Source organism: Somniosus microcephalus, unplaced genomic scaffold (genome assembly GCF_052327205.1).
Source record: "Somniosus microcephalus isolate GS21.2 unplaced genomic scaffold, FLI_Smic_1.0 unresolved_chr1, whole genome shotgun sequence".
In the NCBI taxonomy this organism is placed as follows: domain Eukaryota; kingdom Metazoa; phylum Chordata; class Chondrichthyes; order Squaliformes; family Somniosidae; genus Somniosus; species Somniosus microcephalus.
In genome coordinates, this window is record NW_028225179.1 from 44,486,777 (window position 1) to 44,502,546 (window position 15,770).

Consider the following 15,770-nt stretch of genomic DNA (forward strand, 5'->3'; position numbering starts at 1 on the left):
TTTGGACGAGTTGGTGAACCGAAGGCCCCCATCTGCCCTCTCAGGTGGACGTAAAAAATCCGCTGGCTACCATTTTTAAGAAGAGCAGACCAACATTTATCCCAAAAACCCTCACTAAAAAAACCCCCCAGATTATCCGGTCATTTATCTCATTGCTGTTTGCGGGAGCTTGCTATGCGCAAATTGGCCGAGGTATTTCCTACATTAGAACAGGGACCACACTTTTAAAGGCTGTAAAACGCTTTGAAACGTCCGTGAGGTCGTGAAAGACGCTGTAGAAATGCAAGTCTATCTTTGTGAGGAAAGGAAGTAACAGGCCGAGTGACACAAGTGGTGGCAGCTTCAGATTTATTCAGGCAGCAACACAAAAAGTAAAAATAGCAGAGACCAACACAGAGCACTTTTCTCAGCGCCCGACAGAAAAACAATAAATTAAAAATCTGTAGCCAACAGTTCGACTTTTAAATTCCCCCCAACTTTCTTTTTTTTTAGTTCCTCACCACATCACTTCCAAATTGGGGTTGGGCGGGGTGGGGGGTTGGTGGTGTTTGGGGGTAGCGGGAAAGGAATGGCCTAAATAAACGGTGGCTGCCTCGTTGAAAATGGCCGCCCAGTCGGTCAGGCTCCACGCATTTTTTTTTTATTTTTTAAAAAGCATGGAAAGTGAGATAACCGTCATCCTCAGGCACTGCGTAAAAATATTGAACTTATTAGAAAGGAAAAAGGAACCTCGTTCGTTGGAACTCATACTGCGTCCCGACATGGGCGGCAGCTCAGAGCTTCCCCCCCACGCTGCTCAAAATGGTTGACTGTGATCAAAAAAAAAGTACGATCGATCACAAACGCTCCTCCTCCCACAACAAAACTGCTCCCGGAGGGAGGTGGGGGCTTTTCTTCACTCTGACCGACAGCAACATGGCGGGACTTTCCAATCAAAGAGAGGAGAGAATAATGGGGTGCAGACCCAGAAAACTCCAACCGCTTCCTTTAAAGCCGCGACATCTTGAAGTGGTTGCCCCGCGCTCTCTTCCCCCCCCCCCCCCCCCCCCCCCCCAACTCCCTCCCTTCAATGGGTCTTTCCCTCAAGCAGTTCGCAAAGATGGGAGCCCACCGAGGTGGTGATCTGGCACTACAGGGGGTACCGTGGGCAGAGAGAGGGTTCAATTACCCACTGCAGTCAAGGCCGAGGGCGTCCACCCTTCCCAACTCCCGATCTTCAACCAGCAGCGATGGTAGGAGAAGGAAAATATTTGAACGCTGGCTTGGGCGAGCGGATTCTGCATCCACTGGAGCCGTGAGCAGTCTCGGAACTCAACAGGCGGTGAACGAAAGCTCTCTTAACCGCCCCACCTCCCCTCCTTCCAGGAGGCAGTGGTGCACACCTCATGAATCATCCCCCCCCCCCAAATCCCCACCCCAACAATAGACCCCCTTCCCCCCCAAACCCATCGAGGCATCACTGTGCGGGTTGGTCACAGTCCAACTCTCCTTCTCCCCGTCCAACCTCCCCGCACTTGAAAGCCATGACTGAGGGAGAGACGGGCAACTCAGCGAGGGGGAGACATGGGGAAGGGGAAGAGAGAGAGAGAGACTGGGGAGACATGGGGAAGGGGAAGAGACTGGGGAGACACGGGGAAGGGGGAAGAGTGCGACTGGGGAGACACGGGGAAGGGGGAGAGAGACTGGGGCGACACAGGGAAGGGAGAGAGAGACTAGGGCGACACAGGGAAGGGGAGAGAGAGACTGGGGCGACACAGGGAAGGGGGAGAGTGCGACTGGGGAGACACAGGGAAGGGGAGAGAGAGACTGGGGCGACACAGGGAAGGGGGAGATAGACTGGGGAGACACAGGGAAGGGGGAGAGAGACACCAGGGAGACACATGGAAGGGGGAAGAGAGACACCAGGGAGACACATGGAAGGGGGAGAGACCGGGGAGACACAGGGAAGGGGGAGAGACACACCGGGGAGACACAGGGAGGGGAAGAGAGAGACCGGGGCGACACAGGGAAGGGGGAGAGAGAGACCGGGGAGACACAGGGAAGGGGGAGAGAGAGACCGGGGAGACACAGGGAAGGGGGAGAGAGACACCAGGGAGACACATGGAAGGGGGAGAGACCGGGGAGACACAGGGAAGGGGGAGAGACACACCGGGGAGACACAGGGAGGGGAAGAGAGAGACCGGGGAGACACAGGGAAGGGGGGAGACACAGGGAAGGGGAAGAGAGACACCGGGGAGACACAGGGAAGGGGAAGAGAGACACCGGGAAGGGGAAGAGAGACACCAGGGCAACACAGGGAAGGGGGAAGAGTGCGACTGGGGAGACACAGGGAAGGGGGAGAGAGAGACTGGGGAGACACAGGGAAGGGGGAGAGATAGACTGGGGAGACACAGGGAAGGGGTAGAGACTGGGGAGACACAGGGAAGGGGTAGAGACTGGGGAGACACAGTGAAGGGGGAGAGAGAGACTGGGGAGAGACAGGGAAGGGGGAAGAGAGACTGGGGCGACACAGGGAAGGGGGAGAGACCGGGGAGATGCAGGGAAGGGGGAGAGTGCGACTGGGGCGACACAGGGAAGGGGGAGAGACTGGGGAGACACAGGGAAGGGAGAGAGAGAGACTGGGGTGACACAGGGAAGGGAGAGAGATAGGCTGGGGAGACACAGGGAAGGGAGAGAGATAGACTGGGGAGACACAGGGAAGGGGGAGAGTGCGACTGGGGCGACACAGGCCGCGACTGCTCTCCCGCGAGTTGGTGTGCCGTTGGGTGGGTCAGTCCGGCGGGATGGGGGCCCCATTCCTCTCTTTCTCCGGTTGGCGGGTGACGGGGCGGGGACCCGAGTCACCGTGCTCGCCCCCCCTGGCCCCCTCAGCTGATGTAGATGCGGTGAAAGTCGTTGGCGCCGAAGGCGGCGTTGCACTTGGGGCACTTGCGCTGCCGCGTGTCGTAGCGCGTCTTGACACACTCGAAGCAGAAGACGTGGAAGCACTTGGTCAGCACGGCGTCCTTCTTCCGCGTGTTGCAGCACGGGCAGGTCAGCTTGGCCTGTGGTGGGGTAGAAACGGCAGGTCAGTACAGCGGGAAAGGCCCAGGCTTCATCCCCGGCCTATTGTGGAGCTAGCTGATCCCCAGTGTATAACACACCCCGTGTTACTGGGATACAGGAACCCCCAGTGTACAGGAAACCTCGATTTACCGGCACCTAAATAACCGGAAATCTCTGTTAACCGGCAAAATTCAGGAGTAGGTTCAGGTAAGTTTTACTTCATATTAGTGGCCGTTCCTGGATCTGTGGCTGTGTAACCGGGGTTCCTGCACCTGTTGCTAAGCAACAGGGATGCTTGGATCTTGTGGCCGGGGTTCCTGCACCTGTTGCTAAGCAACAGTGATGCCTGGATCTTGTGGCCGGGGTTCCTGCACCTGTTGCTAAGCAACAGGGACGCTTGGATCTTGTGGCCGGGGTTCCTGCACCTGTTGCTAAGCAACAGGGAAGCCTGGATTTGTTGCTGTGTACGGAGCTCTCGTACCTTTTACTATACCTCTCTGTAATCCGGACTTTTTGATAAACCGGCAGCACACCGGTCCCGTTGGTGCCGGATAAAAAAGAGTTTCCTGCATAACACACCCCGTGTTACTGGGATACAGGAACCCCCAGTGTATGACACAGCCCGTGTTACTGGGATACAGGACCCCCAGTGTATAACACATCCCGTGTTACTGGGATACAGGACCCCCAGTGTATAACACATCCCGTGTTACTGGGGTACAGGAACCCCCAGTGTATAACACACCCCGTGTTACTGGGATACAGGAACCCCCAGTGTGTAACACAGCCCGTGTTACTGGGGTACAGGAACCCCCAGTGTATAACACACCCCGTGTTACTGGGGTACAGGACCCCCAGTGTGTAACACAGCCCGTGTTACTGGGGTACAGGACCCCCAGTGTATAACACACCCCGTGTTACTGGGATACAGGAACCCCCAGTGTATAACACACCGTGTTTACTGGGATACAGGAAGCCCAGTGTATAACACACCCCATGTTACTGGGATACAGGACCCCCAGTGTATAACACATCCCGTGTTACTGGGGTACAGGACCCCCAGTGTATAACACACCCCATGTTACTGGGATACAGGAACCCCCAGTGTATAACACAGCCCGTGTTTACTGGGATACAGGAACCCCCAGTGTATAACACACCCCGTGTTACTGGGGTACAGGAACCCCCAGTGTATAACACACCCCATGTTACTGGGATACAGGAACCCCCAGTGTATAACACAGCCCGTGTTTACTGGGATACAGGAACCCCCAGTGTATAACACACCCCATGTTACTGGGATACAGGAACCCCCAGTGTATAACACATCCCGTGTTTACTGGGATACAGGAACCCCCAGTGTATAACACACCCCATGTTACTGGGATACAGGAACCCCAGTGTATAACACACCCCGTGTTACTGGGATACAGGAACCCCCAGTGTATAACACACCCCGTGTTACTGGGGTACAGGACCCCCAATGTATAACACACCCCGTGTTACTGGGATACAGGACCCCCAGTGTATAACACACCCCGTGTTACTGGGGTACAGGAACCCCCAGTGTATAACACAGCCCGTGTTACTGGGATACAGGAACCCCCAGTGTATAACACACCCCGTGTTACTGGGATACAGGAACCCCCAGTGTATAACACAGCCCGTGTTACTGGGGTACAGGACCCCCAGTGTATAACACAGCCCGTGTTACTGGGGTACAGGAACCCCCAGTGTATAACACACCCCGTGTTACTGGGATACAGGACCCCCAGTGTATAACACACCCCGTGTTACTGGGGTACAGGACACCCCCAGTGTATAACACACCCCGTGTTACTGGGGTACAGGACCCCCAGTGTATAACATACCCCGTGTTACTGGGATACAGGAACCCCAGTGTATAACACAGCCCGTGTTACTGGGGTACAGGACCCCCAGTGTATAACATACCCCGTGTTACTGGGATACAGGAACCCCAGTGTATAACACAGCCCGTGTTACTGGGGTACAGGACCCCCAGTGTATAACACACCCCGTGTTACTGGGGTACAGGACCCCCAGTGTATAACACAGCCCGTGTTACTGGGGTACAGGACCCCCAGTGTAGAACACAGCCCGTGTTACTGGGGTACAGTACCCCCAGTGTATAACACAGCCCGTGTTTACTCTGTTCTCACTCGCTGTCCCAATGATTGCACTCCCTTCAGGCCACACTGACTACAATCCAGGCCCATCTCACCTTGTACTCCTTAATCTCCTCCATCAGAATCTCGTCAGCATCAGAGAACACCTCCACTTTTTTCTGTTTCTCCAGCTTCCGCCTTAGTCTGGACAGATCCTCCTGTATCGATCGCAAGAGAGTGGGGTTTATATATAGAATAACAGATACCCGGGAGTGAGTTACAGGCTGGAATCTAATCGTGGGGTTCGGGGAGGTTTATATATAGAATAACAGATACCCGGGAGTGAGTTACAGGCTGGAATCCAATCGTGGGGTTCGGGTGGTTTATATATAGAATAACAGATACCCGGGAGCGAGTTACAGGCTGGAATCTAATCGATGGGTTCGGGGGGTTTATATATAGAATATCAGATACCCGGGAGTGAGTTACAGGCTGGAATCTAATCGAGGGGTTCGGGGGTTTATATATAGAATAACAGATACCCGGGAGTGAGTTACAGGCTGGGATCTAATCGAGGGGTTCGGGGGTTTATATATAGAATAACAGATACCCGGGAGTGAGTTACAGGCTGGAATCTAATCGAGGGGTTCGGGGGTTTATATATAGAATAACAGATACCCGGGAGTGAGTTACTGGCTGGAATCTAATCGAGGGATTTGGTGGTTTATATATAGAATATCAGATACCCGGGAGTGAGTTACAAGCTGGAATCTAATCGAGGGGTTCGAGGGGTTTATATATAGAATATCAGATACCCAGGAGTGAGTTACAGGCCGGAATCTAATCGAGGGGTTCGGGGGTTTATATATAGAATAACAGATACCCGGGAGTGAGTTACAGGCCGGAATCTAATCGAGGGGTTCGGGGGTTTATATATAGAATAACAGATACCCGGGAGTGAGTTACAGGCTGGAATCTAATCGAGGGATTTGGTGGTTTATATATAGAATAACAGATACCCGGGAGTGAGTTACAGGCTGGAATCTAATCGAGGGATTTGGTGGTTTATATATAGAATATCAGATACCCGGGAGTGAGTTACAGGCTGGAATCTAATCGAGGGGTTCGGGGGGTTTATATATAGAATAACAGATACCCGGGAGTGAGTTACAGGCTGGAATCTAATCGAGGGGTTCGAGGGGTTTATATATAGAATAACAAATACCCGGGAGTGAGTTACAGGCTGGAATCTAATCGAGGGATTTGGTGGTTTATATATAGAATAACAGATACCCGGGAGTGAGTTACAGGCTGGAATCTAATCGAAGGGTTCGGGGGTTTATATATAGAATATCAGATACCCAGGAGTGAGTTACAGGCTGGAATCTAATCGATGGGTTCGGGGGCTTAATATATTGGATAGGATGAGGTGGGTGAGAAAGGTCGCTCACCTGTGCCCGTTTGAGGTTGAAGGATTCCTTCTCCTTGGCGGAGCGGTTATCAGACATGGCTGCCTGGATCTCCTTTAGTTTGCTCTGCGTGTGTTCCAGCTGCACCTTCAGGTCCTCGGCCAGCTGGGCTGCTTCTACTGCCTGAGGAGAAGAGACAGTCACTGCACTGCGGGGCTCACATTCCTACTCATGAGGGGGCGAGCAAGCGAGGGAGGGGTGCGTTCATTCGAGGGGGGGGGGGTGGAGGGAGAGGGACAACATTCAGAGGGCGTGAGGCTTCGGAACAGGTGAGGAGAAAAGAGAGAGGGGGAAAGGACTGTGTATCTAACACACTGTGACACCCGGTCCCAGAGGGGGAAAGGACAGTGTATCTAACACACTGTGACACCCGGTCCCAGAGAGGGAAAGGACAGTGTATCTAACGCACTGTGACACCCGGTCCCAGAGAGGGAAAGGACAGTGTATCTAACGCACTGTGACACCCGGTCCCAGAGGGGGAAAGGACAGTGTATCTAACGCACTGTGACACCCGGTCCCAGAGGGGGAAAGGACAGTGTATCTAACACACTGTGACATCCGGTCCCAGAGGGGAAAGGACAGTGTATCTAACACACTGTGACATCCGGTCCCAGAGGGGGAAAGGACAGTGTATCTAACGCACTGTGACACGCGGTCCCAGGGGGGGAAAGGACAGTGTATCTAACACACTGTGACACCCGGTCCCAGAGGGGGAAAGGACAGTGTATCTAACACACTGTGACACCTGGTCCCAGAGGGGAAAGGACAGTGTATCTAACGCACTGTGACACCCGGTCCCAGAGGGGGAAAGGGCAGTGTATCTAACGCACTGTGATACCCGGTCCCAAAGGGGGAAAGGACAGTGTATCTAACGCACTGTGACACCCGGTCCCAGAGGGGGAAAGGACAGTGTATCTAACGCACTGTGACACCCGGTCCCAGAGGGGGAAAGGACAGTGTATCTAACACACTGTGACACCCGGTCCCAGAGGGGGAAAGGAGTGTATCTAACGCACTGTGACACCCGGTCCCAGAGGGGGAAAGGACAGTGTATCTAACACACTGTGACACCCGGTCCCAGAGGGGGAAAGGAGTGTATCTAACGCACTGTGACACCCGGTCCCAGAGGGGGAAAGGACAGTGTATCTAACACACTGTGACAGCCGGTCCCAGAGGGGAAAGGACAGTGTATCTAACACACTGTGACAGCCGGTCCCAGAGGGGGAAAGGACAGTGTATCTAACACACTGTGACACCCTGTCCCAGAGGGGGAAAGGACAGTGTATCTAATGCACTGTGACACCCGGTCCCAGTGGGGGAAAGGACAGTGTATCTACCGCACTGTGACACCCGGTCCCAGAGGGGGAAAGGACAGTCTATCTAACGCACTGTGACACCCGGTCCCAGAGGGGGAAAGGACAGTGTATCTAACACACTGTGACACCCGGTCCCAGAGGGGGAAAGGAGTGTATCTAATGCACTGTGACACCCGGTCCCAGAGGGGGGAAAGGACAGTGTATCTAACACACTGTGACAGCCGGTCCCAGAGGGGAAAGGACAGTGTATCTAACACACTGTGACAGCCGGTCCCAGAGGGGGAAAGGACAGTGTATCTAACACACTGTGACACCCTGTCCCAGAGGGGGAAAGGACAGTGTATCTAATGCACTGTGACACCCGGTCCCAGAGGGGGAAAGGACAGTGTATCTAACGCACTGTGTTTACCCGGTCCCAGAGGGGGAAAGGACAGTGTATCTAATGCACTGTGACACCCGGTCCCAGTGGGGGAAAGGACAGTGTATCTACCGCACTGTGACACCCGGTCCCAGAGGGGGAAAGGACAGTGTATCTAAAATGTTACTTACCTTCCTCTTGTTGAGTTCCAGGGCCTGGCTCCTGAGGGTCAGCTCCTTCTCCACCATGGCCAGATTGCTCTGCAGGACGCGCTCCTTCTCCTCCAGCTTCTGTACCACCAGCAACTGGGCGTCCACCTGTGGAAGACGAGGACAGCCCGTTATTGGGAGGCGAGGGCTGGTGTAAGCGTGCGGCCCGGTGATTGGCCTCCGAGGCAGTCGTTACCTTCGACCCAGAGGGCTGTTAAGATCTGGAACGCACTGCCTGAAAGGGTGGTGGAATCAGACTCAATAGGAGCTTTCGAAGGGCAATTGGACATGTACTTGAAGAGGGCTCACTTCCAGGGCAATGGGGAAAGAGTGGGGGGGAAGTGGGACTCAATCAGTGTCCATGTACACAAATCCTTAAACAGTGGCAGGGCAAGTTGATAAGGTGGTTGAAAAAACATCTGGGTTACTTGGGTTTATAAACAGAGGGATAGGATGTAAAAGCAAAGCGATCATGCGAGAACTTTATAAATCACTTTTTAAAATTCATTTTTATGTGATGTGGGCGTCGCTGGCAAGGGGACAGAAGGCGAGCGGGCCAGAGCTCGAGAGAGAGAGCATGAGAAAGCAGGAGACCGAGAAAGCATGTGACCAGGAGAGAGAGCGAGCGAGGGGGGAGCTAGGGCGCGAGGCCGGGAGAGCGAGGGCGCGAGGCCGGGAGAGGGAGGGCGAGGGCGCGAGGCCGGGAGAGGGAGGGAGGCCGGGAGAGGGAGGGCGAGGGCGCGAGGCCGGGAGAGCGAGGGCGCGAGGCCGGGAGAGCGAGGGCGCGAGGCCGGGAGAGGGAGAGCGAGGCCGGGAGAGGGAGAGCGAGGGCGCGAGGCCGGGAGAGGGAGAGCGAGGGCGCGAGGCCGGGAGAGGGAGAGCGAGGGCGCGAGGCCGGAGAGGGGAGAGCGAGGGCGCGAGGCCGGGAGAGGGAGAGCGCGAGGCCGGGAGAGGGAGAGCGCGAGGCCGGGAGAGGGAGAGCGCGAGGCCGGGAGAGGGAGAGCGCGAGGGCCGGGGAGAGGGAGAGGGACGAGCGCGAGGCCGGGAGAGGGAGAGCGCGAGGCCGGGAGAGGGAGAGCGCGAGGCCGGGAGAGGGAGAGCGCGAGGCCGGGAGAGGGAGAGCGCGAGGCCGGGAGAGGGAGAGCGAGGGCGCGAGGCCGGGAGAGGGAGAGCGAGGGCGAGAGGCCGGGAGAGGGAGGGCGCGAGGCCGGGAGAGGGAGGGCGCGAGGGCGCGAGGCCGGGAGAGGGAGGGCGCGAGGCTGGGGAGGGCGAGGGCGCGAGGCCGGGAGAGCGCGAGGCCGGGAGAGGGAGAGCGAGGGCGCGAGGCCGGGAGAGGGAGAGCGAGGGCGCGAGGCCGGGAGAGGGAGAGCGAGGGCGCGAGGCCGGGAGAGGGAGAGCGAGGGCGCGAGGGCCGGGAGAGGGAGAGCGAGGGGCGCGAGGCCGGGAGAGGGAGAGCGAGGGCGCGAGGCCGGGAGAGGGAGAGCGAGGGCGCGAGGCCGGGAGAGGGAGAGCGAGGGCGCGAGGCCGGGAGAGGGAGAGCGAGGGGCGCGAGGCCGGGAGAGGGGAGAGCGAGGGCGCGAGGCCGGGAGAGGGAGAGCGAGGGCGCGAGGCCGGGAGAGGGAGAGCGAGGGCGCGAGGCCGGGAGAGGGAGAGCGAGGGCGCGAGGCCGGGAGAGGGAGAGCGAGGGGCGCGAGGCCGGGAGAGGGGAGAGCGAGGGCGCGAGGCCGGGAGAGGGAGAGCGAGGGCGCGAGGCCGGGAGAGGGAGAGCGAGGGCGCGAGGCCGGGAGAGGGAGAGCGAGGGCGCGAGGCCGGGAGAGGGAGAGCGAGGGCGCGAGGCCGGGAGAGGGAGAGCGAGGGCGCGAGGCCGGGAGAGGGAGAGCGAGGGCGCGAGGCCGGGAGAGGGAGAGCGAGGGCGCGAAGGCCGGGAGAGGGGAGAGCGAGGGGCGCGAGGCCGGGAGAGGGAGAGCGAGGGCGCGAGGCCGGGAGAGGGAGAGCGAGGGCGCGAGGCCGGGAGAGGGAGAGCGAGGGCGCGAGGCCGGGAGAGGGAGAGCGAGGGCGCGAGGCCGGGAGAGGGAGAGCGAGGGCGCGAGGCCGGGAGAGGGAGAGCAGGGCGCGAGGCCGGGAGAGGGAGAGCGAGGGGCGCGAGGCCGGGAGAGGGAGAGCGAGGGGCGCGAGGCCGAGGCGAGAGGGAGAGCGAGGGCGCGAGGCCGGGAGAGGGAGAGCGAGGGCGCGAGGCCGGGAGAGGGAGAGCGAGGGCGCGAGGCCGGGAGAGAGGAGAGCGAGGGCGCGAGGCCGGGAGAGGGAGAGCGAGGGCGCGAGGCCGGGAGAGCGAGGGCGCGAGGCCGGGGCGAGAGGAGAGCGAGGGCGCGAGGCCGGGAGAGGGAGAGCGAGGGCGCGAGGCCGGGAGAGGGAGAGCGAGGGCGCGAGGCCGGGAGAGGGAGAGCGAGGGGCGCGAGGCCGGGAGAGCGAGGAGCGGCGAGGCCGGGAGAGGGAGAGCGAGGGCGCGAGGCCGGGAGAGGGAGAGCGAGGGCGCGAGGCCGGGAGAGGGAGAGCGAGGGCGCGAGGCCGGGAGAGGGAGAGCGAGGGCGCGAGGCCGGGAGCGGAGAGGGAGAGCGAGGGGCGCGAGGCCGGGAGAGGGAGAGCGAGGGCGCGAGGCCGGGAGAGGGAGAGCGAGAGGGCGCGAGGCCGGGAGAGGGAGAGCGAGGGCGCGAGGCCGGGAGAGGGAGAGCGAGGGCGCGAGGCCGGGAGAGGGAGAGCGAGGGCGCGAGGCCGGGAGAGGGAGAGCGAGGGCGCGAGGCCGGGAGAGGGAGAGGCGAGGGCGCGAGGCCGGGGAGAGGGAGAGCGAGGGCGCGAGGCCGGGGAGAGGCGAGGGCGCGAGGCCGGGAGAGGGAGAGGCGAGGGCGCGAGGCCGGGAGAGGGAGAGGCGAGGGCGCGAGGCCGGGAGAGGAGAGCGAGGGCGCGAGGCCGGAGAGGGAGAGCGAGGGCGCGAGGCCGGGAGAGCGGGAGAGCGAGGGCGCGAGGCCGGGAGAGGGAGAGCGAGGGCGCGAGGCCGGGAGAGGGAGAGCGAGGGCGCGAGGCCGGGAGAGGGAGAGCGAGGGCGCGAGGCCGAGGCGGGAGAGGGAGAGCGAGGGCGCGAGGCCGGGAGAGGGAGAGCGAGGGCGCGAGGCCGGGAGAGGGAGAGCGAGGGCGCGAGGCCGGGAGAGGGAGAGCGAGGGCGCGAGGCCGGGGAGAGGGAGAGCGAGGGCGCGAGGCCGGGAGAGGGAGAGCGAGGGCGCGAGGCCGGGAGAGGGAGAGCGAGGGCGCGAGGCCGGGAGAGGGAGAGCGAGGGCGCGAGGCCGGAGAGAGCGAGGGCGCGAGGCCGGGAGAGGGAGAGCGAGGGCGCGAGGCCGGGAGAGGGAGAGCGAGGGCGCGAGGCCGGGAGAGGGAGAGCGAGGGCGCGAGGCCGGGAGAGGGAGAGCGAGGGCGCGAGGCCGGGAGAGGGAGAGCGAGGGCGCGAGGCCGGGAGAGGGAGAGCGAGGGCGCGAGGGCCGGGAGAGAGGCGAGAGCCGAGGGCGCGAGGCCGGGAGAGCGAGAGGAGAGCGAGGGCGCGAGGCCGGGAGAGGGAGAGCGAGGGCGCGAGGCCGGGAGAGGGAGAGCGAGGGCGCGAGGCCGGGAGAGGGAGAGCGAGGGCGCGAGGCCGGGAGAGGGAGAGCGAGGCGCGAGCCGAGCGAGGCGCGAGGCCGGGAGAGGGAGAGCGAGGGCGCGAGGCCGGGAGAGGGAGAGCGAGGGCGCGAGGCCCGGGAGAGAGAGGAGAGCGAGGGCGCGAGGGCCGGGAGAGGGGAGAGCGAGGGCGCGAGGCCGGGAGAGGGAGAGCGAGGGCGCCGAGGCCGGGAGAGGGAGAGCGAGGGCGCGAGGCCGGGAGAGGGAGAGCGAGGGCGCGAGGCCGGGAGAGGGAGAGCGAGGGCGCGAGGCCGGGAGAGGGAGAGCGAGAGGGCGCGAGGCCGGGAGAGGGAGAGCGAGGGCGCGAGGCCGGGAGAGGAGGAGAGCGAGGGGCGCGAGGCCGGAGAGGGAGAGCGAGGGCGCGAGGCCGGGAGAGGGAGAGCGAGGGCGCGAGGCCGGGAGAGGGAGAGCGAGGGCGCGAGGCCGGGAGAGGGAGAGCGAGGGCGCGAGGCCGGGAGAGGGAGAGCGAGGGGCGCGAGGCCGGGAGAGGGAGAGCGAGGGCGCGCGAGGCCGGGAGAGGGAGAGAGCGAGGGCGCGAGGCCGGGAGAGGGAGAGCGAGGGCGCGAGGCCGGGAGAGGGAGAGCGAGGGCGCGAGGCCGGGAGAGGGAGAGCGAGGGCGCGAGGCCGGGAGAGGGAGAGCGAGGGCGCGAGGCCGGGAGAGGGAGAGCGAGGGCGCGAGGCCGGGAGAGGGAGAGCGAGGGCGCGAGGCCGGGAGAGAGGGAGGAGCGAGAGGGCGCGAGGCCGGGGAGAGGGAGAGCGAGGGCGCGAGGCCGGGAGAGGGAGAGCGAGGGCGCGAGGCCGGGAGAGGGAGAGCGAGGGCGCGAGGCCGGGAGAGGGAGAGCGAGGGCGCGAGGCCGGGAGAGGGAGAGCGAGGGCGCGAGGCCGGGAGAGGGAGAGCGAGGGCGCGAGGCCGGGAGAGGGAGAGCGAGGGCGCGAGGCCGGGAGAGGGAGAGCGAGGGCGCGAGGCCGGGAGAGGGAGAGCGAGGGCGCGAGGCCGGGAGAGGGAGAGCGAGGGCGCGAGGCCGGGAGAGGGAGAGCGAGGGCGCGAGGCCGGGAGAGGGAGAGCGAGGGCGCGAGGCCGGAGAGGGGAGAGCGAGGGCGCGAGGCCGGAGCGAGCAGGCCGAGAGCGAGACGAGGGCGCGAGGCCGGGAGAGGGAGAGCGAGGGCGCGAGGCCGGGAGAGGGAGAGCGAGGGCGCGAGGCCGGGAGAGGGAGAGCGAGGGCGCGAGGCCGGGAGAGGGAGAGCGAGGGCGCGAGAGGCCGGGAGAGGGAGAGCGAGGGCGCGAGGCCGGGAGAGGGAGAGCGAGGGGCGCGAGGCCGGGAGAGGGAGAGCGAGGGCGCGAGGCCGGGAGAGGGAGAGCGAGGGCGCGAGGCGGGAGAGGGAGAGCGAGGGGCGCGAGGCCGGGAGAGGGAGAGCGAGGGCGCGAGGCCGGGAGAGGGAGAGCGAGGGGCGCGAGGCCGGGAGAGGGAGAGCGAGGGCGCGAGGGCCGGGAGAGGGAGAGCGAGCGAGCGAGCGAGGGCGCGAGGCCGGGAGAGGGAGAGCGAGGGCGCGAGGCCGGGAGAGGAGAGCGAGGGCGCGAGGCCGGGAGAGGGAGAGCGAGGGGGCGCGAGGCCGGGAGAGCGAGGGCGCGAGGCCGGGAGAGGGAGAGCGAGGGGCGCGAGGCCGGGAGAGGGAGAGCGAGGGCGCGAGGCCGGGAGAGCGAGGGAGAGCGAGGGCGCGAGGCCGGGAGAGGAGAGCGAGGGCGCGAGAGGGAGAGCGAGGGCGCGAGGCCGGGAGAGGGAGAGCGAGGGCGCGAGGCCGGGAGAGGAGCGAGGGCGCGAGGCCGGGAGAGGGAGAGCGAGGGCGCGAGGCCGGAGAGGAGAGCGAGGGCGCGAGGCCGGGAGAGCGAGGCGCGAGGCCGGGAGAGAGCGAGGGCGCGAGGCCGGGAGAGGGAGAGCGAGGGCGCGAGGCCGGGAGAGGGAGAGCGAGGCGCAGCCGAAGGGAGAGCGAGGGCGCGAGGCCGGGAGAGGGAGAGCGAGGGCGCGAGGCCGGAGAGGAGAGCGAGGGCGCGAGGCCGGGAGAGAGAGCGAGGGCGCGAGGCCGGGAGAGGGAGAGCGAGGGCGCGAGGCCGGGAGAGGGAGAGCGAGGGCGCGAGCCGGAGAGAGCGAGGGCGCGAGGCCGGAGAGGGAGAGCGAGGGCGCGAGGCCGGGAGAGGGAGAGCGAGGGCGCGAGGCCGGGAGAGGGAGAGCGAGGGCGCGAGGCCGGGAGAGGGAGAGCGAGGGCGCGAGGCCGGGAGAGGGAGAGCGAGGGCGCGAGGCCGGGAGAGGGAGAGCGAGGGCGCGAGGCCGGGAGAGGGAGAGCGAGGGCGCGAGGCCGGGAGAGGGAGAGCGAGGGCGCGAGGGCCGGGAGAGGGAGAGCGAGGGCGCGAGGCCGGGAGAGGGAGAGCGAGGGGCGCGAGGCCGGGAGAGGGAGAGCGAGGGCGCGAGGCCGGGAGAGAGCGAGGGCGCGAGGCCGGGAGAGGGAGAGCGAGGGCGCGAGGCCGGGAGAGGGAGAGCGAGGGCGCGAGGCCGGGAGAGGGAGAGCGAGGGGCGCGAGGCCGGGAGAGGGAGAGCGAGGGCGCGAGGGCCCGGGAGAGGGAGAGCTGAGGGGCGCGAGGCCGGGAGAGGGAGAGCGAGGGCGCGAGGCCGGGAGAGGGAGAGCGAGGGCGCGAGGCCGGGAGAGGAGCGAGGCGAGGCCGGGAGAGGAGAGCGAGGGCGCGAGGCCGGGAGAGGGAGAGCGAGGGCGCGAGGCCGGGAGAGGGAGAGCGAGGGCGCGAGGCCGGGAGAGGAGCGAGGGCGCGAGGCCGGGAGAGGGAGAGCGAGGGCGCGAGGCCGGGAGAGGGAGAGCGAGGGCGCGAGGCGGGAGAGGAGAGCGAGGGCGCGAGGCCGGAGAGGGAGAGCGAGGGCGCGAGGCCGGGAGAGGGAGAGCGAGGGCGCGAGGCCGGGAGAGGGAGAGCGAGGGGCGCGAGGCCGGGAGAGGGAGAGCGAGGGCGCGAGGCCGGGAGAGGGAGAGCGAGGGCGCGAGGCCGGGAGAGGGAGAGCTGAGGGCGCGAGGCCGGGAGAGGGAGAGCGAGGGCGCGAGGCCGGGAGAGGGAGAGCGAGGGCGCGAGGCCGGGAGAGGGAGAGCGCGAGGCCGGGAGAGGGAGAGCGAGGGCGCGAGGCCGGGAGAGGGAGAGCGAGGGCGCGCGAGGGAGAGCGAGGGGCGCGAGGCGGGAGAGGGAGAGCGATGGGCGCGAGGCCGGGAGAGGGAGAGCGAGGGCGCGAGGCCGGGGAGAGGGAGAGCGAGGGCGCGAGGCCGGGAGAGGGATGAGCGAGGGCGCGAGGCCGGGAGAGGGAGAGCGAGGGCGCGAGGCCGGGAGAGGGAGAGCGAGGGCGCGAGGCCGGGGAGAGCGAGGCGCGAGGCCGGGAGAGGGAAGGGCGCGAGGCCGGGAGAGGAGGAGAGCGAGGGCGCGAGGCCGGGAGAGGGAGAGCGAGGGCGCGAGGCCGGGAGAGAGCGAGGGCGCGAGGCCGGGAGAGGGAGAGCGAGGCCGG

General features: G+C 64.3%; 1 protein-coding gene across 1 annotated transcript in view; it reads right to left on the reverse strand.

The window, feature by feature from the left end:
• Positions 1 to 331: 331 nt before the first annotated feature.
• LOC147094881 (E3 ubiquitin-protein ligase BRE1B-like) overlaps positions 332 to 15,770 on the reverse strand; it is a 143,344-nt gene continuing 127,905 nt past the window's right edge. Inside the window, exons 13-16 of the mRNA XM_085974503.1 lie at positions 8,506 to 8,631; positions 6,623 to 6,763; positions 5,288 to 5,389; positions 332 to 3,044 (exon numbers count right to left, since the gene is read on the reverse strand). Of these exons, the coding sequence (XP_085830629.1) occupies positions 2,868 to 3,044; positions 5,288 to 5,389; positions 6,623 to 6,763; positions 8,506 to 8,631 (546 nt within the window). The 3' untranslated portion in view covers positions 332 to 2,867. The remainder of the gene's footprint in view (positions 3,045 to 5,287; positions 5,390 to 6,622; positions 6,764 to 8,505; positions 8,632 to 15,770) is intronic.